This window comes from Tachypleus tridentatus, chromosome 3, assembly GCF_004210375.1.
Source record: "Tachypleus tridentatus isolate NWPU-2018 chromosome 3, ASM421037v1, whole genome shotgun sequence".
Lineage (NCBI taxonomy): Eukaryota > Metazoa > Arthropoda > Merostomata > Xiphosura > Limulidae > Tachypleus > Tachypleus tridentatus.
The window spans coordinates 79,477,344-79,505,118 of NC_134827.1; the positions used below are offsets into that span (position 1 = coordinate 79,477,344).

Here is a 27,775-nt window from a genome sequence, read left to right on the forward strand (position 1 = left end):
CATATTGTTAATTAAGTCGCTCATGAAAGTTATATTGCACTATAATGCTTTGACAGGGATTGCAGTTACCATAGTAACAGCTCTATCTACTTCCTACTCTAGTACCACTCACAGTTGCTATAGAAACATTTCTACCTCCTGTATAAATGCAGCAGCTTCCCCAGTTACCATAGAAACATAGTTACCTGTCACTGTAAAATCCGATAATTGTCTTACGGTGGCAAACAAAGACCATGAAAATATAAAGTTATTAAATCTGTCGTGAAAAGTCAGTAATAAGTAATAGTGGGTCCTCCGCTCGGAGCTAAAAACGATGCAATTTTAACGTGATACTATTTTAAATAGAAATGTCCCCATTTCTTCGTTGATTAAATTGAAACGGAGTTAGTAGAACTTACTAAAAGAAAAACAAGATGACGTGAAAATACCTTTGGTATGTGATAACGTTAAAACTAAATATTTTAGGTCATTTTACTGCGTGACGAAAACTGGAAAAGTATTTTTACGTATTTACTTTAGTTGATACAATATAAGTAGTGATACGAAAACTTTCTAGTGACATGAACGAAATCGCATTTTATTGGACAAAGCAACACGTTTTTAAAACAAACGCTAACAAGTTCGAAAGATATATATATATATATATATTTATGATTTCTACATCATAACACTGAGCATTGAAAGCCTAACATTAAACAGTTATAAATAAACTTCACTTATAAAACCGTACTGTTTTATAAGTTTTCGAGCAAAAGCGATAATAAAACGTTTTAAAATGCACTGAAAATATAAAACATCGATATATATGCTGGATTTTTTTCGTACATTGTGTATTGTAAAAGCAAAGAAATACACGACAGATCATATTACAATACTTTCAAAAACAACTGAGTGAATTTACGCTTGACAGCTGACTATAATTGTTTACACAGTAATCTGACTTTATTAGTGTTTTTGTTTTGTTTTTTTACGCTGCTAGGTTATTACCTCTTATTTCTCTTTGTTCTTCTTCAAAGAATGAGTAAATTGAACTGTATCTTTGAGGGTATTATTTCTCGCCTATTCTTACTCATATTTTTAGCCCACAAACGGCAGATTACATGAATGTCTCTTCTGATTGGTGGGTTGACAAACTGCAGCATCACAAATGGCGGAGATTCGAGTTTTGAATGGAACGCGTTTATCTGGAATCCCTGAAATGGAGAGAAGAGGATTGGTTGATTAGCTGTAAGGTGTTTACTTTCACACGTAAGATATAACAACCGTGGATCGTACACGTTCGCTAAAACGTCGGGAATACCAGATGTGTTACTCAAAGGCTCAGGAACCAATTCCGGAAATTCTTTGAAAACCAGAGCCACGCACGGAGAACCTGTGTCGTAAGCGAAGTTATTTTTTTCCGAACAGTTTGGACTAATTAAGTCGACCAGAGAAGGGCAATGTTTTAGTTCTTCTGTACTCTGGCAAGTTGTTGAATTAATGTAGACCTCTTTATATTTCTTAAGTAACTGTTTTAGTTGGTTCACTTGGCGTTTCCAGAAGGCGCTGTTATGACGATGTACAAGAACAGTTCGTTTGCGATCAATAAAATCCTGGGGTGTGGGTATGACAGAAATGATGTCTGGTGTTCTGATGAGAGGTTTGTCTTCTTCTGTGAGCTTAGAAAGCAATATAGCCACAAGTACTATAGCGATAACAATAAAAGTGCATACTAAGCATACCATACCAGTGAACGTTAAAATCCGACGCGTAGGATCACGTGGAGGTTTTGGCTGATGACAACAACATCTACAACAGAGCATTGTCTTGAACTTACCGTCACCTTTCTTTAGTTCTCGTGAAGAGTCAGCTACATGCTCGAGATCTTCCCTCATACATGCCAACTGGTAAGTTTCCTGTTCGGCCATTTTTCTTTGAGTTTTTCTGTAAGAAAACAGAGGTCGCTTTAAACATTATTAAGGTTGGACAAGATGGTAATTTCAGTGGATAAGGGTTGCTTTATAAGTTATGTCATGAAAAAAAGGATATATCGAAACGATGTCAGTTCTTATATGCCATGATTTGTGGACGACATCGGTAAGATACAAGAATGACGGTCATTACACACAAAGAAAATATAGTTTTATAACTCGATACGTGTGATCTATGTATTGAAATACTTGCTGCACGAATAGACTCATTAAAAATGCTGCACGAGTGCAGTTGTCGGTGCTATGAGTGATCTCGTATTATTGGAGGGCAATACTGTTAGCACTATGAATGGTGTTATCATATTGGATCGTAGTGTTATTAACGCTGTGAGTAGTCTTATATTAGAGAACAGTGTTGTTAGTGCTGTGACAGGTCTTGTTTTACTGGAAAGAAATGTTTTTAGTGCTATGTTTAGTATTACTTCATTGGAGAACAGTGGTGCTAGTGAAATGAGTAATACTGTTGTACTGGAAGGCAGTGTTGTTTGTGTTACGACTGCTATTGTTGTACTGGAGGGCAATGTTGTTAGTGTTACGACTGCTATTGTTGTACTGGAGGGCAATGTTGTTAGTGTTACGACTGCTATTGTTGTATTGGAGGTCAGTGTTGTAAGTATTACGACTGGTCTTGCCGTATTTGATGTCAGTGTTGTTAGTGATATGACTGGTAACCATGTAAAAAGAACTCTTAGGGTTTGTGAATTATCTTTTAGAATGTTATAAGGAAGACTTATTTTCTACTATCGTGTTTTTGTTGACGTTAGAAGTAACTGACAGAATATTATGTATACTATTGTTTTTGTCCAAGCTTACAAAAACAGAGTTAACCATACTTTATGGTTAAATGTTTAAACCGACTAATAACAATGAGGTTCATATTTAAACATCCATCTGTTAGTTACACAACTCCTGAATACATATGAGTGACAAAAAATCAGTCACAAATGACATAAATATTGTAGTATGCCCCACTAATAATTTGTTTCTTTCTTGAATTTCGCGAAAAGCTACACGAGAGCTATCTGCGCTAGCTGTCCCTAATTTAGCAGTGTAAGACTAGAAGGAAGGCAGCTAGTCATCGCCACCTACCGCCCACTCCAACAAACAGTAGGATTGACCGTCACAAGGCTGAAAGGGCAAGCATGTTTGGTGTGATGGGAATTCGAACCCGTGACCTCAGATTATGAGTCGAGCGTCCTAACTATGTGACCATGCTCGGGCCTCTTTAAAAATATACTTTAATTAGAAAATTAATAATGCCACAGTCAATGCCACTATTCGTTGGTAAAAAAACAGCCCAATAGTTGGCAGTGGGTGGTGAAGACCAGCTGCCTTCCCTCTGGTCTCACACTGCTAAATTAGGTACGGCTAGCGCAGATAGCCCTCGTGTAGCTTTGCGCGAAGTTCAAAAACAAACAAACAAACTTTTAGTCTGTTCATTGTAGAACAAGGAAAACATAAAATTACTCAAAATGGTGTATCAATACCAGTAACGAAACAGCATAAAAGGCTTTTCTAATCAGAGCATTAACGTTCCAACAATAGAAGTTAGCATATTTAATTTAATATAGTGCACACATAGAAATCAACGTACGATATGTGAATTTTTAAACTTACGCTTATTCGTAAAATATCCAAAACTATTAAAACTAAAATAGTGACATTTTCAACAGTCTTATTATAAGATTAACAAACATGGCGTCCAATTGTAAGCCTAAATTGTACATATCACCGTTTCCCCTAGTGGCACAGCGGTATGTCTGCGGACTCACGCTGCTAGAAACTGGGTTTCGATCCCCGTAGTGGACATAGCACAGAGAGCCCATTGTGTAGCTTTGTGCTTAATTCCAAACAAACATATTACAGTTGAATTTTCTCATTGGGGAATGGTTGGGTGTATCGTAAAAGAAGTTTTGATTTTGTTTTTCTATTAAGTGTTTGTTTATTACCTTTAATTCCATTTCGTGTCGTTCTGGTGTTTAGATTCATTGTTTGCTTGAAATTAAACACAAAGTTACACAATGTGCTAGCAGTGCTCTACTCACCATGGGTATCCAAAAGCGGTTTCTAGAGGTTTGAGTCAGCATAAATACAGCCATGTCACTGGGAGCTCTGGTGTTTCAAATTACTACTTGAGCCCATGCTAAGGTCTTACTCGATTAGAAGCACTTCTTTCATTTCGAGTTATATAGTTTAACCATTTTACCGGCCAAAAATATTGAAACATGTATGCCAGTGGAAGTCACGATGTAGAGAGAATTCTAATGTATGTTCTGATATCTCCTCTGTCGGGCCAATATTCTTGGATTACTTTAATCAAATACAGATTATTAAGTATGTTATGATAAAACTAAGCAAATCAGCAAATAACGTGACAGGCTTAGCCGATATGAGTTCGTGGTGAACGAGATGTTTCAGAACTACACTTCAACATTACTTAAGTAGAGTAACGCTATTGAATATTAATCATATATAATAGCTTTTTTTGATGCAAAATATTCATACACCTAAATCATAAAGTGTGTTTAGATTGTGATTTGCACTTTCCCAGTTGGAGACAGCATTTTTATTTAGTGACATAGGAAAACAAATCAATTTCGGATACTAGGACCATTCAGAAAGAGACCGCAACAAATGGAACATCTTGTAACAAGTAAGAATCGAAGAATCGTTGTCCACTAGTCCCATCATTATGGCCTGGTAAAGTAACGCAAGCCACGTATATACCAACTTCTTATACAACGTACCTGATCAACTTTCGTATTCCTCAAGCAGCTGGAAAATGAAACTGTTATTTTTGGTATTCTACGTGAAGATATACTGCTGGCCAAGATCTCAAGGCCAATGAACATAAAGAAAAATATGCATTTTGTGTTGTTAGACTCAACTACTTATTTGAGTAGAACTTCGAAAGATGAAAATAAGAAAAGGGGAAAAAAAAACATTTTTAGCATTTAATAGGGAAAATATGAAAACTATGAAATTATCCTAAGTACTAGCTGGTCAAAAGTTTAAGACCATACTGAAACGAAGTGTTAACACGTAACGAAATGTAGCATTTGTGTTCAAGCGTTACCGTTGTCAACATCTCCCACTGATTGTTTGTTTGTTTTTGAATTTCGCACAACGCTACTCGAGGGCTATGCTGTGCTAACTGTCCCTAATTTTGCAGTGTAAGACTAGAGGGAAGGCAGCTAGTCATCACCACCCACCGCCAACTCTTGAGCTACTCTTTTACCAACGAATAGTGGGATTGACAATAACATTATAACGCCCCATGGCTGAAAAGGCGAGCATATTTGGCGCGACGGGGATGCGAACCCGTGACCCTCAGATTACGAGTCGCACGCCTTAACACGCTTGGCCATGCCAGGCCTCTTCCACTGACATCTCCTGTGTTACATTGGGTAAAAACATGGCAAAGTCTAAAAAGTTGACAGAGTTTGAACGTGGCAAAATTGTCGAGCTACAAAAGCAAGGTCTCTCTCAACGTGCCATCGCTGGTGAGATTGGGCGTGGTAAAACTGCTGTTGCAAATTTCTTAAAATACCATGAAGGCTACGGAACGAGAATTTAAAGTGGTCGGCCCAAGAAAATTTTGCCGGCGTTGAGCATTAGGATTCGACGGGTTGTTCGGCAAGATACCAACCGATCGTCGAACCAAATTAAGGCCCTTACGGACGCAGAATGCAGCTCAAGAACAATAAGACGGCATCTTCGAGAAAAAGGCTTTAAAAGTTGTAAACGCCTTCAAAGGCCACACCTCCTTTCATATCACGTAACAGCTCGGTTAAGCTTTATTGAGAAGCACCAAACATGGGACGTAGAAAAGTGAACGAAGGTTTTGTTCTCTGATGAGAAAGAATTTAACCTGAATGGTCCAGATGGCTTACAACGTTACTGGCACAACAAAGATATCCCACCGGAGACATTTTCTACACGACACAGTGGAGGAGGTTCCATCATGATCTAGGATGGTTTCTCCTTCCATGGAACAATGAACCTTCAGGTTATTCAAGGGCATCAAACAGCAGCAGGCTACATTGGCATGTTGGAGAGAGCATCCTTATTGACTGAAGGCCCTCGCTTGTTCGGAAATGACTGGATCTTTCAGCAGGACAATGCTGCAATCCACAATGCCCGCAGGACAAATGACTTTTTCATGGCGAATAACATGAATTTTTTGGACCATCGAGTGTGTTCGCTCGAAGTGAATCCTATTGAAAATGTTTGGGGGTGGATGGCAAGGGAAGTCTATAGAAATGGACCTCAATTCCAAACAGTGCATGATCTTCGTGAAGCCATCTTCACCACTTAGAATAACTTTCCAGCCAACCTTCTGCAAGCGCTTATATCGACCATGCCAAAGCGAATGTTTGCAATTATTCGCAAAGACGGCCGTGCAACTCACTACTGACACTTCTTGTTGCGCATTTCCTACCCTATTTAGGACTTCTTTTTGGTATGGTCTTAAATTTTTGACCAGCTAGTATTTAGGCTAATTTCATAGTGTTCACATTTTCCCTATTAAATGCTAAAAAAGGTTTTTATTTTTATTTTCCCTTTTCTTATTTTCATCTTTCGAAGCTCTACTCAAATAAGTGGTTAAGTCTAACAACACAAAATGCATATTTTTTCTTTATGTTCATTGGCCTTAAGATTTTGACCAGCAGTGTATATATGGATTTCTCTGCAATCAAACTTTTGAAATAAGTGCTGGGGAACCACTATCATTTTAAACAAGAAAAAATATGGGAAATCCATAAGGAATAATGGTGTGCCTTCGACATGACATTTTATGATAGAGTTATAGAAACTTCATTGTAGGCCTTTTTTTAAGGTGTGCGGCCATGAGAAAGAGCATAATTAAAAGTGGTGTCATGAAATGTACGGATTTGGTGAGGCTCTAAGATGGTTTTAATATAATGTACTCAAATTCTGTTGTGGTATTTAAATGTTATCTCATAATACACATCCTATTAGAGCAAAATGTGGTTTGAGCCATGTGCTGTCAGGTACATAGTGCGATAGGTTAACGATAAAGCCATGCTCAACCCGTTTTAGCAAGAGAATTTTGTATTTTTACTGACACTTGAATTAAAAAGCACTTCGTTAGATGAAACAAAACCTCCAATATTCGTATCACAAGATCATAAAAATTTGTTCATTTTGGACTATTTCGATTATGTTACCAAAAATATCAAATCTTGAGTATGATATACCCTTAGGCCTACTACTGAGTGAGCAACTAAGGAAACAGGACATAAATGAGAACTCATTCATGAAATGTGAGCCCTGTCCAATGCGTGACAAAAACAAATTAAAGCGTCAATTCTTTAACTTTTACTAGTAAGACTAGTAAACTAGTCACTACCTAAACAAAATACTCAACAAGAGCACCACCAAAACAAAGCTTGTCTTTAACCTCATTGAATCTAACGTTAGTTGTAGGTTGATTAACTTACTAATTATTAATCAATACTATCTGTAGAGAAGTCACCACCAGTACTAATCTACAAAGTTATTTTGAGCATCCATAGAAAAAACAAAAATAACAAAGAAACTATTTCGGATTTGTACTTTAATGTAAGTTTTAAATTATGAGGGAACGACTCACTAATAATTAAATTTAAAAATTAAGCTTATGAAATCTAGAAGCTTATCCAACATTAAAACTGTTACTTTCCATGATAGGACTTTAGAAAAAAATAACTGTAAAATGCGTTTCTCAAATTTGCTAATGGAAAAACAACTAAAATTACATGAAAAGGACCCAGCATGGACAGTTGATTAAGGCACTCGACTCGTAATCCGAGGGTCGCGGGTTCGAATCCCCGTTGCACCAAACATGTGACGGTCAATCCCACTATTCGTTGTTAAAAGAGTAGCCCAAGAGTTGGCAGTGTGGGTGGTGATGACTAACCGCCTTCCCTTTCGTTTTACACTGCTAAATTAGGGACGGCTAGCGCAAATAGCCCTCGTGTAGCTTTGCGCGAAATTCAAAAACAAACACACAAGATGTTTTAACTGAATAATGTTAAACAAAAAAACGGTTGCTATACTTTCAGAAAAACGATTTAATTAAACAAACGTATCAAACTGTATATGTAAAAACGGCTCGTTTGGACTGAGAATTTTTTTTACATGAAAGAGCGAACAACGTTTCAACCTTCTTCGGTCATCGTCAGGTTCACAAAGAAAGAAAGAGATAACTGACCGGAAGCTGACCACATGTTTGAAAGGGGTTGTGTAATGTAGTGTCGGAATATAGAGGGTTTGCTTAGATGTTTGAATATATAATTTTATATTATTTATTTTATTGTTATTTTTAATATAGATATAAAGGTGTTCCTTTATATTGGTTTATTTTGGGTTTAAGTTGTTGTATAAGTAAGGCTTCTTTAATTTTGCGTTTGTTTATTTCTTTATTTAGTATTTGAGTGTTTTCTATGGTTATGTTGTGTTTATTTGATTTGCAGTGGTCGAAAACGTGTGAAGGTGACTTTTTATGTTCTTTGAATCTGGTTTCCATTTTTGTACTTGTTTCTCCAATACAGAAGTCGTGGCATTTATCACATTGTATTTTATAAGTAATGTTGGTGTGGTGTTTATCAGTGTAGTTTTTACATAGTATAGACCTCAGTTTTGTTCCTGGTTTTTGAATAAATTTGGTATTAACTGCAATGTCATATTTTGTTACTAATTTTTGCCAAATGTTGGTTATTTGTCTGCTGATGTCAGGAATATATGGTATACAGCATTATATGGTTTCGTGATTTTTTGATTCGTGAGATATATTTACTTTAGTTGGTTGATTTTGCTTTCTGTCTAGGTGTGTGCGTATAATATTTTCTTCGGTTTGTGGAGGAAACTTATTGATGTTGATGAAGTATTGTTTTATTTTATCTGGTGAGCATAGTCTTATGGCTGTGTTTATTTGGTTTCTTAGTATGTTGAGTGTGTTTTCTTATAGCAAAGACACATTGGGCTATCTGCTGAGCCCACCGAGGGGAATCGAACCCCTGATTTTAGCGGTGTAAATCCGTAGACTTACCGCTGTACTAGTGGGGGGCGCTTAGTATGTTGAGTTTTTGTTTTGTTTCAATTGCTGAGTCCCAAGGAATTTATAGTCCAGTATGGGTGATTTTTCGGTGGATTTCTGTTTTAAATTGTGTATCGGTTCTTGTAATTTTGAGGTTAAGAAATGATATTTGATTGTTTTTTCCTGTTCACGTGTAAAGTTAATGTTTGGATGTATAGCGTGTGTTCTGTAGATGTAAATCCCGCAATCGTGTCGTCTACATATCTGTACCAGTATAGTCGTGGATGTAATTAGCCACAGTTGTTATTACATGCTACATAATGGGGTTTTTGCACTCTCTTCATCGCAAGGAATACAACCCCAGATTTTGGCGGTGTGACTACGTAAACTTTACTGCTAACCCATATGGAAAAACTCGGGTTTCGTTCATGCTTGTGTTTCAACTTGTGTCATAAAAATATTGGCTAGAACTGGTGTTACTGGGTTGCCCATGCTTAGGCCATTTGTTTGTATATAGTTGTGGTTGTTGAACATGAAGTTTATCTTCATCGTGGTGAATTCTATGAGGGTTGCTAATTGGTTGCTGGGAATGTCTATAACTGGGTTAGGGTCTCGGATATAGAGTTCCAAGGCTATCTTGCAAGCTTCAGTGGTTGGAACGTCTGTAAAGAGGGATATAACATCGAAACTGGCCATTAAGGCTTTATGATTAAGTTGATTAAGATTAGACTTAAAATTAAAAGAGTCTTTGATGAATGAGCTGGCTGATGTTACATATTTGGAGAATCCCCATACTATGTATTAAACGATTCATATGTGGACATTATTGGTCGTAATGGACAATCTGGTTTATGAGGTTTGGGAATGCCGTATATTTGTGGTGTGCGTGAATCGGTTTTGCGTAGGTAGGAATAAAGTGTTTGTGAAATTGTGTTGGTTTTTTTCATTTTTAGTAGTATTTTGTTTAGTTGCGTTTCGTGTGTCTTTGTTGGATTTGTGTGTATTTGTTTAAATTTGTTAGTGTCTGATAGGATGTTCTTCATTTTTTGGATGTATTCATTCGTGTTCATTATAACTCTAGCGTTTCCTTTATCTGCTTTAAGAATTTTTATGTTTTTGTCTTGTTTTAGGTTTTTAATGGAATTAATGTCTCTTTTGTGAGATTGTTTTTTAGCTTTCTGTTTTGTGAAATCGTGTTGATGGTTTTCTGAGAAAATTCTTTGAAAAAATCGTTTAAGATGTTGTTTTTAGGTGTTCCTGGAAAATATAAATTTGTAATTTTACCTGGGAAGTTTGGCTGTTGGATGTCAATAAAATTGTCTAAGTTGTTTTCTTTCTGTTGGTTGTTTTCTTGTTTTTGTTTTCTGTGGAAAGTATCACAAGTCACCTGGCTAGATCTTCTGAACATGTTTTAATTTCTAAGGTTGGAATGTACCTAGGTGCTATTGCGAAGTTAAACCCTTGTTAAGTAGATGTATCTCATCTGTGTTTAATTGTTGGTCGGATCTGTTAATTATGAGGTTAGTCAACGGTTTGTCGTGTTGGTGTCTTTTCTGTTGTTTGCATCTTAGTTTTTTCTAGTTTTTTGTTGTGGCAGATCTTATGTCCCTGTTCTTCCTAGTGTTGATTTGGTTTATGTTTCGTTGTATAAGTCCGTAAATCTCTGGTTTGATGCAGCATGCCAATTGATGGTCTAGGCTCATTTTTTTTGTTTTTCTAAGTCATGTAGTTCTTTGTATTTCGTGTTCAACATGGCTTTAAGTAGTTTTTTCTGTAAATTTTGGATAATGTTTGTGTATGTATTAAAATTTTTTGACAGTTTTTCCTTTACAAAATTAGGGGTTAGTTGTTCCTTTCTACATTATTGAATAAAATAAATGTCATTTCTTCTATTGATAATTCTTTGGTTTAAATTTCTTAGTTTCTTAACGATCGTATGAGCGTGTAATGTTAATAGTGGTGTAAGGTATGTAAGTTCAGACATAATAGTAACAGATAAGTACAAACACACAAAATAATTTCTTTCTTCTGATTTCCTGAAATATTTATTCTGATTTGTTTAGTGTTTAAATTCGTTCTTTTAGCTAAAATACTTTAAAAGGAAATGTTGTATGTCGTAACTGTTATCGTCGGGAGCATTTCTGTTTTCGTATTTTCAGATATGATATCTTGTTTTTTAAATGGCAAACACACATTATAACCTTCGAGCTGAAACACTTCAGGAACATATATCGGGTCAACTGTTTAAAATATGCAAATTAAAGCATTTTTAAATTCACATGGAATATAACGAAACAAAAATATGGAAATTGCAGAGACAGACAGGCCTACGAACCAAACGTGGTTTACCTCACCTTCCGTTGGAAGAGGACAAACGAAAAAAACAAACAACAATCTAGCAGAAAAAGTTCACCACAAGAGCTCGTTATGAGAAAGTAATGAACCGTGAAAAGGCTTCTGGCATCATTGAGTCAAGAGCCGGGTGTCTCTCCAAAGGGGAACATACCCCCACACAATAAGTTGTTTTACCTTTTTTTATAAAATTAATGTTATGAAACTTTGACTTGTTTACAAATTATTTTCAAGTTGTATACAAATGAATTATAAATAAATCGGGTTATTCTTTATTGTTTTTAAATAAACTATGCGTAGAGCATTTTGGCAACAGTGTAGCTTGAACTGTGAATCTAGTGTCACCTAGTACCAAGAAAGCAATTTGAAATGTGAATCTAGTGTCACCTGGTACCAAGAGAGCAAGTTGAACTGTGAATCTAGTGTCACCTGGTACCAAGAGAGCAAGTTGAAGTGTGAATCTAGTGTCACCTGGTACCAAGAGAGCAAGTTGAAGTGTGAATCTAGTGTCACCTGGTACCAAGAGAGCAAGTTGAACTGTGAATCTAGTGTCACCTAGTACCAAGAGAGCAAGTTGAACTGTGAATCTAGTGTCACCTAGTACCAAGAGAGCAAGTTGAACTGTGAATCTAGTGTCACCTAGTACCAAGAGAGCAAGTTGAACTGTGAATCTAGTGTCACCTGGTACCAAGAGAGCAAGTTGAACTGTGAATCTAGTGTCACGTAGTACCAAGAGAGCAAGTTGAAGTGTGAATCCAGTGGTTCACCTTGTACCAACAATCACAGATATGTGAGGTTTCTTTCAGAGATTTTATTTCGAAAATTAACTAACAGTGTGTGTATTTCTTATAGCAAAGCTACATCGGGCTCTGCTGAGCCCACCGAGGGGAATCGAACCCCTGCTTTTAGCGTTGTAAATCCGTAGGCCTACCGCGGTACTAGCGGGGGGCCTAACTAACAGTGTACAATATCTTCACTACAAAAACCCTCCTCCCTTCCTGCCCTCCCCCTCCCAGTGGCACAGCGGTATGTCTGCGGGCTCACACTGCTAGAAACAGGGTTTCGATACCCGTGGTGGACAGAGCACAGATGGCCCATTGTATAGTTTTATGGTTAATTCCAATTACAGTGGATCCCCTCTAAAGCAGCCACCTGACAAATTGGCCTGAATGGAGGGTTTCCACTGTACATAATTAGGGATTATGTAAACAAAAAAGCGACTGTGATTGAATGATCGCTTTTAAGGGGTGACCGAATTTGAGGGGTGGCCGCTTAGAGGGGTTCCACTGTAATTAATCATCCCTTTCTGAATCTTATACACACCAAATAAAACTTACCTACAGAACAACCTTTGGCATTGTCCTGATGCAAACAGAAGAGTATAAAAATCATTGAAACTAAAAAATTTAAAAAGATAACATATCTCAATAGAATTCCTTAACTTATCAATATATTTCACTAACGTACGTTATTCGATCTGAAAGTTAACACAAAACCACCCAAACGCTCTTTGGCTCATACAGTTGAAAGAGTCAAACAAGCACCAAAGCGACTTCTGGCACCACTCACTTCACGACATACCTCTATAATAAAATGATTAATTTTCTTGCTAAGAAGTTATACAGCCCACCTTCTCGCTTATTGTTCAACCCTTACCTCCACCCCTGAAAAAAATTCGAGCACTCTAATATCAGTTTCTGGAGAAAACAGTAAACGTTTCATCAACACAAAAAAGTCCAGGGTGTTGTTTTGATAAAAAAGACAAAACATTCACACCTCCGTAGAACACAAAGATTTAAAACACTAAAATATCACAGACGTTCAATAGGCACCTGTTATATAATGCTGATTGCTTTGTTTATTTTTGCTATAAAAACAAATCATTTTCTTTTTCTTTTTATATACTGAATTAACGATTCAAAATATCGAACAGGCTTACTAAGTTCCTTAAATGTTCACTACCCCTGTACCTAGAGTTTCTCCTCTTCGAGTTCTTGATAATGTAAATATCCTATGGAGACAGACCCCTGGCACCAGTCTTCAAACTGTTTGTGCTGTGAGCTCGCCTCTCTATAAATAGGAACCGACTGAGAAAGCTTTTAATCAATTCCATGTATGATCCAACTCAACGGAAGATTTGGGTACTGGCGTTCTTATTTGTTATCGTTTCCTAGCCTTTTCCAAAGCATTTCACTTTGACTCTATCAAACAACTATTAGTAACGCCACATTCTATAGATATTTTCATAAACCAAGGCCGTAGCTACAATATAGTCACACGCACGAGGTTATACAGGCGAACCACGGCCTTAGCTAAATAAGGGGGCGACAAACAACATAATAGAAATAACAAAAAATCGTTTGTTACTAATAATTGAATACAGGGAACATTTTAATGTTTTCTTCTCGCAAAGGCAAAGTTCCGAAACGATGAACTGTTGTGCAGCAGAATCCCCCAACCTGCACGTGATTATCATTCAGTTTTACTGTTATTGAAGTTTGAGAGGGACAATCCTCCAGTGGTAAAAAAGGCGTTTTATTTATCTAACTAAAAGTTCTACTGGTTAAATTAACTTACTCGTGTTCATTAATGGATCCAAGTTCGCAGTAACCACTTATACAATATTTTGCTAATTTTCTCTCCCCCTTGTGTATAGCACTTTCTTATATTTTTAGTGCCTAATCACAAACTCAAAACTTGTACAACTGAAACAAATAGCTGCGCTACATTTAGATGAAGAACCATTCATCAGCTAACAACTCTCTGAATAATTAATCGAATTCATTGATTAATTAACTAACTTGCTGAATGATCGACAGTCAGTCTTGAGATAAACATAACTTGCATATCAGTTACCAACACCAGCTCAAGAGTTCACTAGCTGAAATAATATACAATATATTCACAAACTCATTCTTTGAATAATTCACTAAATGTATTGACTCAATGATGAACGATCATTTACTCTAGTCTTACTTGCATTTTATATTATTTCCTAAACTATCAAAGTGATACTAATTATAAAGTCATGCCGTCATCGCGTGACGTCAAACCTCACTCTTGAATAAACCATAAAAACCCCTAAATTAACCATAAAACATTTGTTTGCTTGTTTGTTTTTGAATTTCGCACAAAGCTCCTCGAGGGCTATCTGTGCTAGCCGTCCCTAATTAGCAGTGTAAGACTAGAGGGAAGGCAGCTAGTCATCACCACCCACCGCCAACTCTTGGGCTACTCTTTTACCAACGAATAGTGGGATTGACTGTAACATTATAACGCCCCCACGACTGGGAGGGCGAGCATTTTTGGCGCGACGCGGGCCCGCGACCCTCGGATTACGAGTCGCACGCCATACGCGCTTGGCCATGCCAGGCCTCCATAAAACATAAACTGTAACAATATGAAACAAAACAATTGAGTGTTTGTTCTCGTTTTCATCTAATCGGACCCGGCATGACCACGTAGTTAAGGCACTCGACTCGTAATCCGAGGGTCGCGGATTCGAATCCGGTCGCACCAAACATGCTCGCCCTTTCAGCCGTGGGGGCTTTATAATGTCACGGTCAATCCCATTATTCGTTGGTAAACGAGCAGCCCAATAGTTGGCGGTGTGTGGTGACGACTAACTGCCATTCCTCTAGGCTTACACTGCTAAATTAGGGACGGCTAGCCCAGATAGCCCTCGCTTAGCTTTGCGCGAAATTCAAAACAAACAAACAATTATCTAATCGAGTCCCCGCACTTTGTTGCACCTTTGTTGTTGTTTTGTTTTTAAACTTTGGTCGCGAATTGGTGCCTATGATTAGTTTACCTTATAATTTAGCTTATTATATTCCGCCTATTGTAAACCACAAGCAGTGTGTTATTCTAGATACTGTTTACTACACGTACTAGTTAGTAGATTTAATTATTCAGAGAGCACCGGAGATTTAGATAAGATTTAACATCCAAAGATTTCAAAATAAATGTTGCTACTAAAATCACCCAGCCTTGTAATACAAGGTCTGGGAACACTTAGGCTTAGTTGTTGTAAAGTGCAAAGCTACACAGTGGACTATCTGAGTTCTATCCATTACGGGTCAAAATCTCATATTTTATTGTCGTAAGCATACAGATTTACCGTGGCTATTTTTGAAAACGTTGTCTGTTTCTAACCTGTTACCATGTTAATAATTTAGTTGAGTCGTAAAAAACGTATCTTATGTTTTTAATCCCCGTCTTGAGCGGGATAGCGAATGACTGTTTGATATAGTGGTGTAATAGCGTAGAACTACGGTGTGCAAGGACCACGTTGGTGACGTGAACTGTTACATTTACTTTGAACCAGAAAACGTTGTTTATCTAAGGAATAGGAGATGTTGTATTAGTTAGTTATACATTAGTTGAACATGGTACCGAATAACGTGAAGTAGAAGTGCTCTTCCTGTCAACGTAGTTCTGGATTAGTTGGACGAAGGGAAAACAAGGTAGATGTAGGACTAACGAAACGTTATGTTAAAGCATCTCTTTTACGTCTTCGACTTTCGTTCTTTCCTCAACCGTTAATCAACGGTTAATCAATCATTAATCAACCAGTTATTAAGGACTTGAGAAGACGTACAGTGAATAGATACTTCTTAACATACGTATATGATCTACGCAATATATTTTAACTATAACGTCCAGTTCTTGTCTGGAGTCCAGAGGGAAGAATTTTCCACGGTCAATTACTAATGCAAAATCTCAGAACTTTAAACAATTGGCTAAAATCAGGAGTTCGATTCCCCTCGGTAGACTCAACAGATAGCTCAATGTGACTTTGCTATAAGAAAATAGACACACACACACACACTTGGACCCTTGGATAAATCTAATTTCCTTTCGCTAAAAATAAAAAAAACTCACAAATATTGTTGCTTCAATACTAATTTGTCACGAATTAATGACGTCGGAAGCGAATAAAAGCTTCAGACTAAGTTGTACACAATTAATAATCAGAGAGTCGTGTTAAAGAAACAAGAAAAATTAAAGAGCCATTGAAATATCAGGAGTTTCTATAATTAGTGTAGTTTGTGTCCTCGACTGTTCGGTTTAGGGTTGAAAATGATCATAAAAAGACTACTAATAAAGTACAGCCCAAAGGATTAAACCCGTCAGCTGCAAATTGCACGTGTTTTGATCGAAATCTAAACTACAAAGGCACGTTCCTCGGGTTAGTTAATTAAATAGATTTTTAAATAATATCCTAGTTAGTACATTACAGTAATTTAATGTTTCAGTAGAATTTTAGTGCAAAAATCACTCTCGTTTTTGTCAGTTGTTACATGCAGTTGCATTGAGCAAAGTCAGGTTCTGAATTTGTTCTACATATCTTAAGGCCCCCGCTAGCACACCAGCATGTCTGCGGACTTACGTCACTAAAAACAAGAACTATAGAAGTTAAGAGGAAAGTACTAGCCACGAATAACTTGTCAAGGTGTCGAATTACGTGATATTACAATATAAAGATGTTTTTATTAGTCACTACAATTTCAACAATACTTCAGAAGGAAACGGGTCGTCTTTTAACAATATGAATATTTCTTCACTGAACTCGGCTAGGTGGTTAAGGCACTCAATTTACCTGCGCCGTTTTCAAAGTGTATGAACTAAATTGTAGTAAGTCCTTAGAACTCATAAACGAAACGTTCGTTTGACATCAGAATTCTGTTGAGTTAGTTAATACGTTAAAGGCCCGGCTAAGCCAGGTGGGTTAAGGCGTTCGACTCGTAATCTGAGGGTCGCGGGTTTGAATCCCGGTCTCACCAAACATACTCGCCCTTTCAGCCGTGGGGGCGTTATAATGTGACGGTCAATCCCACTATTCGTTAATAACAGAGTAACCCAAGACTTGGCGGTGGGTGGTGATGACTAGCTGCCTTCCCTCTGGTCTTACACTGCTAAATTAGGAACGGCTAGCGCAGATAGTCGTCGTGTAGCTTTGAGCGAAATTCAAAAACAAACACTGAACTCGACAATTTCGGCCATATTCCAGGAGTTTCGAACTAGCCTAAAAGTAGTAGATGTTTCTACTTACACGTATTATGTAATATAAAGACATTAAAAACATTACACTCATACTAAGTGGGATAAAGTTACTATAAACTTCATGTTCTACAAATATTGCGAAGAAAATGGAAACGAATTTGTTTGTTGTTTTTTTCAGAGTAATATTTACAAAACAAACTATGCTCTAAACAAAATAACTGTATAGCTACTTTTACCCTACTCTTTATATCTACAAACACCAGTTTATTTAGAAATAACCTGCTATGACATGCATGCTTAAGTGTATCATATAATTAGGAGGTTAGGAATTCGTTCGAGTTTTATGTCTTTACTTGGGGATGATAGATCTAAGACTATAGTGCCACCTTTACTAATTAAGTAAACTGTTCCTCATATTAGATATGTACATACACATGTGATGTAACTTGTAAAGAACTTACGATGCATCTGATAGGCCTAGAGAAAATCGAGGTCGGCTCACGTGGCTCATGTTATATTCTAAGACGTAATTGCAAGCTTGGTCATATATCCGATGCGTTCTAAATTATGTTGAGAATTGCTTCAGAGACATGGGTCCTTGTTACAATGATCAGTATAATTGTGTTAGTTAGGGTTTCCAAACTTTGTGCAAACCTGCACGAAGACTATTTACGAAGCCATAACTTTGAGCTCATAGGATAGAGAGAAGGACGCACCGCCAGTTCTTGGGCTGCTGTTACTTGATCAAATAATTGAATTTCATTGTCACTCCTATTGTGCACCCACGACTCCAATTTATGAAGCGTGTTTTTGTTGTTTTTTTTTGTGAAAACATTCCACGAACCACGAATCTTCGAGTACACTAGCTGGTAGCCACGCCCGACCTAAATGCCACTAGATCAGTGAAAATGCACAGTAGACTGTAACATATATGAAGTATCACAAATTTGTAACACGGGCCCGATAAATTCAAAAATAAATGTTGATAAATCTGTTAACATAATTTTCAGACACCATGTGTATACGCAGTATTTTTCTAAGTAAGAAAATTTTAAAACTGTCTTGAACCAATCAGTTATGTTTGCAGTTTCATAAAGTTAAAAGAAACTTATTTTATAAATTTAAATATCGAAATATCGAAAAACCGCTGCGCCACTCTGAGTATTATTTACGTAAAATCAGCTGGAATAATATAAACTTTGACCTTACATATGTTAAACTCTACTAAAATAATATAAACTTAAGCCTTATATACTTGTAAAATATCCTTAAATAAAATAATGTTAAGTCATATATATATGTGAAATCTACTGAAAAAAAGACTTAAGCCTTAAATATATGTAAAATCCATTGAACTATAATAAATTTAAGCCTTACATATATGTAAAATCAACTGGAATAAAATAAACTTAAGCCTTAAATATATGTAAAATCAACTGGAATAAAATAAGTTGAGCCTTGTGTATGTTTTAAATCTAATGAAATAAACTTAAGCCTTATATATATATATGTAAAATGTACTTTATTTTCACATTACTTGGACTATTGCCAGTTTTTAGCGTTATAATGCCTCAAATGTACCACTCATTCACCCGGGGGCAATACTTATTTGTTTGTTTTGTAATTAAGTACAAAGCTAATTTGGGCTATCTCCGCTAACATTCCTAATATTGGAGTAATAGAGAAGAGTGAAGGCAGATAGTCAACACAACCTACCGCCAACTCTTGGGCTACTCTTTACCAACCGCCTCATCATAACGCCTCCACGGCCGAAAGGGCGAGCATGTTTAGAGAAAGGATTCAAACCCGCAACTTTCGGATTACGTGTCGAATATCGTAACCACCAGACCAGCAAACAATATCTAAAACGTATAAGAAAAACTGAAAACAATTACAAAATTGTGCCAGAGAAAACGTATTAATTAAAACATAAATTTATTAAAAAATAATTTTCAACAAGGACGTCAGCTTCACTTGACATCGTACCTATAATTCATGTTTCGTGCAGGTTTGGATACATCGTAGATCACCAACAAACTTGAAGAAATATTACAAGTTTTTCAAGGTACTTAAATTCTACGCTAATGCATGAATCAAACCGCTATTGTTTGTGTGTTATGTAAGTTATACTCTATTTTTCTTTAAAAGTATGTACATTAATTCACACAACTTATTAGAATGTTAATATATTTAGTTTTGTGATATATAGTGCTCTATTGTTATAGATATATATATATATTTATTACAGAGATCTTTTGTATTCTTAGTTTAATATATGTATTTATTACTACCTTAAATCTCCTAATCCGGCCGGACCTCGTGGGATATTAGTAGGATTACGGCCGAAACATCTTTAACAAATTAGCTCTGCTCCGATAGGTAGCTGGTTTTGATCGGAATTTGACACTAAGTCAACAACATAAGTTTTTTATAACTCCTACAAATTAATTGTGTTCATCTAGTTTCAGATCGTAATTATACAACAAGTTGAAGGTTATATCTCTAAAGTAAACCTTTTACTGTTAAAATATATAATAGAGAATACTGGAATTAATACTGTCATAATAGGGAACACTTAAAACAATACATTACTGAGAATAGAATGTTCTTCTCTTATTCACTAGCTGTACAAAACACCCAGGTTAATTTTACCTGATACAACGACTTCACTAGCTGTACAAAAAATCTTTGTGAACTCTATAAAACTTCATATTACCTGAAGACATGGTATTTTATGAGCTATAGCTTTTGGTCGAAATTTTTGGGTAGTCGAAGAAATATTAATAAAAAGTGCCCGGATACTGCCTTATAACTTTAAAGCTGAGGGTTAGATTAATGCTTTGGGCCCAGAACGTATATACGGCTGTGTATTTCGCCCTGAATTATGTTTTTCTTTCCTTGCTCATGATGGTGATTGTGTTATTTCGCTCTGAGATCAACACCTTCCAACAAGTACATTCGTCGTGTAGTGAGAGGGCGTCCTACAACTTCTCACTTTCAGTGATTTCTCGTCTAAATGTGTTGGTGTCAATCGTAGATGGACGGAGGCTAATAAAGGCTCACACTCTATCTATAACCTCATTCTTATCGAAAACAAATTTATTGTCTATTTTGTTGAGCCAAATCTGTTGATATCTGACAGAACTATATTGATTGGGCGAGCTGGTTGGGTTAGGGCTGTTTTATAACTTTTGGATTTTACCTCTTGTAGTCTATCATTGTTGTACATTATGATCAATTTAAATATTTTAATCTTACATGTGAGATAGATAGATGAATGAATGAATAGAATGATGAGTGAAAGAATAGATAAATGAATGAATGAATAGAATGATGAGTGAAAGAATAGATAAATGAACGAACGAATAGTTTTATTAATTAATTAATAGATAAATGAATAGATAGATGATTAAATGGATAGATAGAGAAATAAATGAATAGATGAATTGATGAATAGATAGACATATGAATGAACAAATAGATAGATGAATGGATAACCAGGTACTTGAATGAATAAATGTGCAATAAATAGATAGATGAGATAAAATAAAGCAAGATATTTATTTAACTTTTAACCACCATCTTAAACTATTCTATATTACTTATTTTAGTTTATGATTCAGCATAAGTTAGGCTGAACTCTTTGCAATCGAGTCGCTATAAAATGGGCAGTGAATGCAGTTACGTGTAATTCAAAGAAAAGACTAGGTTTTGGTTTTGATTTTTAGAAAACCGTTATGAGAAATTACACTTTAAAAAAAATCAATAGATAGTTCATAACAAAGTATCAAGTAATGTTAACTACATAACAAACCTATTTGTAGAATTTTCTGGTCAATACGAAAACTGTAAGTTCAATTCTAAGGAAAGTTTAGGGTGTGGCTTAGCGGTAAACCGATGAGTTATAATGTTAAATACCGGGTTTCGATACCAGTGGTGAACTCTGTACAGAAAACTTATTGTATTTAACAATGAAAAGTTTCGAGATGTTAAAAAGAATGTAAAAACATCAATAATCTAGTGGAACTTCTCGTGTTTTTTCTGCACGATGAAACTGCTTTGATATGCACTTCAACGTCAAAATCCCACGTTGTGTTTTATGAACAATTCTTTAGTTGGTGAAGCCTTCTTGGTGAGAGACACGAAACTCCTCGGGCGACAACGCTGAAAATATTGTTTGAGGGTTGTTTTTTTTTAAACGAAGTCGTAAATATAAACCCCCACCTCCGAGTATTAGATATCAGTTATTATTAAACGTTGGTACTGAACACCAGATGTCTTATGACAGTACAATGTATAAACACGATTCTAAGCACCATGTACCTAGTTGCATTACAAACTTGGTTCTATGCACCATGTACCTAGTGACAGTATAAACTTTGTTTTAAGCACCATGTACCTAGTGGCACTGCAAACTTGATTCCAAGCACCATGTGCCTTGTAACAGTATATACTTGGTTCTAAGCACCATGTATCTTGTGACAGTATATACTTGGTTCTAAGCACCATGTACCTTGTGACATTACAAACTTGGTTCTAAGCACCATGTGCCTTGTGACAGTACAGGATATGAACTCGCAATAAAACACTGTAGTTAGAGCGGTTCTATATTATACTATTTGATAATATTATAATATTGTGTAATACATACTATACTATTTAAAACAATCGTTTTTTTGTGTTGTCAAGAAAAAAAGGCACAATTAACCATCTGTGTTGTACTAGTCACGGATATCAAAACCCAGTTTTGTAATTTATAAGATTTCAAACTTACTACAGAGCCAATGGGTTTCTAACATTGTACTATATCAGGCTAATTTCCACCATAACTCTTCTCTCTCTAAGAAAGATGTTTGTTATTTTCCAGTCCATATTTTAAGTAACAGGTGTTATATTAAGCTAACTACCAAAAGCTCTACTAGGAGAAAATTTGTTGTTTCTCAGTTCACATTTCAAGCAACAGTTGTTACATTAAGCTAACCATAAAAACTGCCACTAGGGGTCGTTTCTGAGTTTGAGATTTGTGGTTGAAAGAGAAACTAATATTTTTTACCATATATTTAAAAATAAAACAAAATATATGTGATAGGATACATTTTTTCCGTAAACAAACTAATACGTAGCCTCGAGCGTAAAGTTGTTTCTGATCACTTATTTATCGCAAGTGAAACAAAACGTAGTGAGATATCATATTCCATCGAATACTTTCTTAGTATAATTCTACAAACACACTTTAAATAATGAATTATAAGATATCTTAGAATACTCTTTTTTTTTACACATAAATTTTCGTGGCGCTGGGTAATTAAGAATCGTATTTTATGGTTTGTTTTTCACAATCTGATCTTAGCTTATACAATTCTATATTTTTGCCAACAGGTGGCGTTTTCTGTTGATTATTAAAGCGATAAATTAACATTCAAAAGCGAAAACTGGAACAAATGCATATAAATATATGTATATTTACATTTTCGGTTATTCTGGAACGTTAGGATAATCGATAAAATAATCATGCTCGATTACCTTCCCTGAACACAGAAATAATCAAAGGAAGGCCTTAATACTTCGTGTTAAATAATTCACGAAGGTTACGTTTAGAAAACTAGACAACCCTCACTGTAAAGAATAATCACGTTCGTGATGAATTATCCAATTGAATGATAGATTTACCCGACTTAAAGTTTTCATAACTACAAGTGCACATATAACCCTAAATAAATCGATTTTTGGTTTCAGTAAATATTTTTTCAACTGAGACAAAAATGTTCAATTCGTTATAACCAATGTGTGCGTTATGTAGAATAATGTCTTTTTCCACAGGTAGTTACAACGTGTTACTCAATCCTTTTAACTTAGATATAAATAGTCATGACAGAGTTACTCCATCCTTTTAACTTAGATATATATAACTAGTCATGACAGTGTTACTTCATCCTTTTAACTTATATATTGTCATGACAGTGTTACTTCATCCTTTTAACTTAGATATAGTCATGACAGTGTTTCTCCATCATTTTAACTTAGATATATATAACTAATCGTGACAGTGTTACTTCATCCTTTTAACTTATATATAGTCATGACAGTGTTACTTCATCCTTTTAACTTAGATATAGTCATGACAGTGTTTCTCCATCATTTTAACTTAGATATATATAACTAATCGTGACAGTGTTACTTCATCCTTTTAACTTATATATAGTCATGACAGTGTTACTTCATCCTTTTAACTTAGATATAGTCATGACAGTGCTTCTCCATCATTTTAACTTAGATATATATAACTAATCGTGACAGTGTTACTTCATCCTTTTAACTTATATATAGTCATGGCAGTGTTTCTCCATCATTTTACGTTGAAGACGCCAATTTTACTCCATCATTCTAACCTGAATGTAGTCACTGAAGTGTTACTCCATCATTCTAACCTGAATGTAGTCACTGAAGTGTTACTCCATCATTCTAACCTGAATGTAGTCACTGAAGTGTTACTCCATCATTCTAACCTGAATGTAGTCACTGAAGTGTTACTCCATCATTCTAACCTGAATGTAGTCACTGAAGTGTTACTCCATCATTCTAACCTGAATGTAGTCACTGAAGTGTTACTCCATCTTCTCTTATGTAAAGAGCAACAGCAGTATGAGTTCATTATTCTAATTTTGACGTAATTGATACTGTGCCTTTAAAGGGTGAACAAACTTTCGGTCTTATCTAATGAATTTCCTTTTATGGCATCATACTCAGAATTAATTCTGTCTTTTCATCTTCTAGAAGTATGTACATTAAACAACATAGAACATGGATGCTCTAATTTATTTCATAAACAAAGTGTATTAATTCTAGATTATTCTGTTTTATAAATAAATGTGGTTTCGGTTTTGCTGACACTAAATTTGTGTCAACATTTTCACTCATACATTACAGCAACAGTTACGGTTGTATACCTCCCCCCCCGTAACTCAGCGGTATGCTCTAGAGAGTATAATAGTAACATTTGTGGTTCGATATCTGTAGACCTGTAGAGAGCACAACCCAGATTGCTTACTGTTCAGTTCTGTGCTTTATAAACCGTATTCATGTGTTTAAAACTTTAAAACTTACAACAACTCACACGTCACAAGCTATGGTAGTCTTGACTTTTACGAACTTAAAAAAGAATAAAAAAGTTGTCATGGTGCATAAAATGTGTCGTGTTAAAAACACCATGAAAACATAGGTATCATAGCAACCGAATCAGAAGTCACGATGAGTACCAGTTTCTCAAATATCAAAGTCTCAAATTGCATTTCAATATCACGACAAACAAAACCAAAACTTAAGAATACTGCTGTTTAATTTTTATTTAATAGATTATAGTTTTGAGAGGAAATATTACTTTTGTAGTGGGCCTGGCATGGCCAAGCGCGTAAGGCGTGCGACTCGTAATCCGAGGGTCGCGGGTTCTCGCCCGAGTCGCGCTAAACATGCTCGCCATCCCAGCCGTGGGGGTGTATAATGTGACGGTCAATCCCACTATTCGTTGGTAAAAGAGTAGCCCAAGAGTTGGCGGTGGGTGGTGAGACTAGCTGCCTTCTCTCTAGTCTTACACTGCTAAATTAGGGACGGCTAGCACAGATAGCCCTCGAGTAGCTTTGTGCAAAATTCCAAAACAAACAAACTTTTGTAGTTTCAACAGAATTTCGATTAGAATTCGAAAAGGTTTTCATCTTTTTCCTGACTTCACTCTTCTTGTGTGTCTCCAATTAAATTTCATTTCACACTTGTTTTGTATATATATATATATAAATACATATAAAGTTTTCTAGATGTGTAATAGATACTCATTAGAAGCTTATATAGATTTTCTAAATGATGTGGGTGTCGTGCAAACACTTTATCTTTTATTAGCTGAAAACTGAAACCTATCCCAAACAAAAGTACCGAGAAGCTAACTGGAAATGTCGTCCTAAATCCAAATAAATGGATTTGATGTTACAAAATGCAGTAATATTTTAGATGACGTTATGGTCTGGTATAGTTTTCTTCACTAACCAAAAGAAAACGTCACTCACTGATTTGTGTCCACTAACGTAAGTAACACTTGACTACTGTCCTTTCGCAAGTGAATTCCAGGGAGCATTGGTTCTCTCTAAATTCAACGTAATCTAGAGACAACCTATGCACAAAAAATAAAAAATATAATTTTGGCATACTTTCTCTTCTCTCGTATGAAATTGTTGAACAAAAAAAATTTAAAGCAGTAAGTTTAGCGAATAACAAAACATTGTTAGGGTTAGTGTTTAAAAACGAATTAATAATGTTGTTGCTTGTAGTCTTATCTAGCTGTGTCAAAATGCATTCTAAACACAAGAGAACGACAACACAGTTGTTTTAAGAGAGAATCTATTTAATTATCGAAATAGTAATTTATTTACGAACAGTAAATTATAAAGTTTACGAGAAAGGGAACATTTAAAAAAAAAACAAATATGAAAAATGCTAAATAAATACACCTCGAAGAAACACGTGTTTCTAAACGTCTTACACAAGAATGTGTTTGTGTTTTTTTCGTATAGCAAAGCCACGAAGAGCTATCTGCTCAGCCCACCGAGGGGAATCGAACCCCTGATTTTAGCGTTGTAAATCCGGAGACATACCGCTGTACTAGCGGGGGGCTTTTTCACAAGAGTACATAGGATTTTAGACTAGTATATAAATGCATTTATGAAACGCGCGTACTAAGCGTTGTACGTTAGACTAGATAAGAAACGCATCTACTAAAGTTTTAACATGAAAATATGGTTTGTTTAAATTTTGCGCAAAGCTACACGAAGGCTATCTGCGCTAGCCGTCCCTAATTTTGTAGTGTAAGACTACAGGGAGGGCAGCTAGTCATCACCACCTATCGCCAACTCTTGGGTTACTCTTTTGCCAACCGAATAGTGGGATTGACCGTACCATTATAACGCCCCCATGCCTGAAAGGGCGAGCATGTTTGGTGTGACGGGGATTCGAACCCGCGACCTTCAGATTACGAGTCGAGTGCCTTATCCACCTGGCCATGTCGGGCGTTGACGAGAGTAAGTCGTAAGTTATAATTTTTATTTATTTATTTATTTCTGACATAGCATTGTGATGACCCTTAGCATAACTTTAAGATCAACAAATTTTACAATAAATTTCCTCTGAAGAGATCAATAAGAGATTTATTGATTTATATTCTACTATAACGTCAAAACTGTTACTTTGTAGATGTCACTTTATTTACTAATATAATCTACTCTTATACCATCCTTCGCATAAACAAACAGCGGTTCTTTTTATAAAGCAATAATGCTTCATTTCCAACTAATACCTTAACACTCTTGTTCCTTTTGTACTGTATTTTTAAGATACAAAATGTAAGTAATCCCAAATAATATATCTGATTCGCAACACTTGAGACTCAGAAAAATAGACACCAGCACAATAATAATAACTCATAAGATTTTAGACTTCAAAATGTAACACCTACTCATAAGACGACATCTGCAACAATAATTCATAATATTCCAGATTCCAACAATACAACACTGACTCATAAAACTAGACTCCAACATCTACAACAACAACTGTTAAGATTTCAGACTCCTAGATTACAACATTGACTCATAAGACCAGACTCAAACATTACAACACTGACTCATAAGACTAGACTCCAACATTACAACACTGACTCATAAGACTAGACTCCAACATTACAACACTGACCTATAAGACTAATCTCCAACATTACAACACTGACTTATAAGACTAGACTCCAACATCTGAAACAATAACTGTTCAGATTCCAGACTCCTAAATTACAACACTGACTTATAATTTCAGGTCTCCTATTGATATTATCTGTCTCTTATCGACCGAAATTATCTGTAATTTGTAATTGTAAAACTTTAAAATTCCTTTGCTCGTAACCGACTCTCCCTAACTCTTGTAATACACTTTAAGCTCAACTTTTAAAACGAGACACTAGAAAATTCTGGAGAAATCTAGAAACTCAGAACAAAGAAACTGTTTTACAATTTCTAACAAGATTTTTAACGAATCGGAATTCACATATTTTAGGGTGTTATTACCTACTTACGATAACGCGAGAAAGGTCAAGTTCGATATATGTTTATTCTTTAATTACAAGAAAGCATAAGGAAAGAAAACATAATTACCCACAAAAATAATCCAATCGTTTGCTGTGTCATTTACGTCATAAAGAGGGAATTCTTGCGAACTGAGAGCATCATTACCTGCTAACTAAAACGTGTACTACAAATCCATTTTCTCAACAGCAAGGTAGCTGAGTTACTTCAGCGTTCTAGAGCTCTGCGTGCCGTCCCTAACTCTAACGAACATAACCTATAGGAATAGTCTAAAAGCTCCTCGTGCTGTA

At 35.8% G+C, this 27,775-nt stretch overlaps 1 protein-coding gene across 5 annotated transcripts; it reads right to left on the reverse strand.

Annotated features, from left to right (window-relative positions):
* Window positions 1-896: 896 nt before the first annotated feature.
* Window positions 897-27,723, reverse strand: LOC143246104 (sodium/potassium-transporting ATPase subunit beta-like). Of its 5 annotated transcripts, none has more exons than XM_076492323.1 (3): window positions 27,555-27,723; window positions 19,087-19,232; window positions 897-1,923 (listed from the first exon to the last, which is right to left on the reverse strand). In XM_076492323.1, exon 3 carries the CDS (start codon window positions 1,905-1,907, stop codon window positions 1,011-1,013), a length of 897 nt encoding a protein of 298 aa, XP_076348438.1. In that variant the 5' UTR covers window positions 1,908-1,923; window positions 19,087-19,232; window positions 27,555-27,723; the 3' UTR covers window positions 897-1,010. The 5 variants fall into 5 exon arrangements, with proteins under 5 accessions (XP_076348438.1, XP_076348436.1, XP_076348437.1 ...); XM_076492325.1 differs by lacking the exon at window positions 19,087-19,232 and having other exon boundaries at window positions 1,055-1,193; window positions 1,817-1,923; window positions 27,559-27,723; XM_076492321.1 differs by lacking the exon at window positions 19,087-19,232 and having other exon boundaries at window positions 27,559-27,723.
* Between the last annotated feature and the right edge of the window lie 52 nt (window positions 27,724-27,775).

Coding starts and splice junctions, on each gene's coding strand:
- LOC143246104 (XM_076492321.1), bottom strand. CDS start 27,587: ATGACACAGCAAACGATTGGATTATTTTT. Junction 1,924..27,558: donor CAAACGATTGGATTATTTTT/GTGGGTAATTAT, acceptor GTTTTCTTACAG/AAAAACTCAAAGAAAAATGG.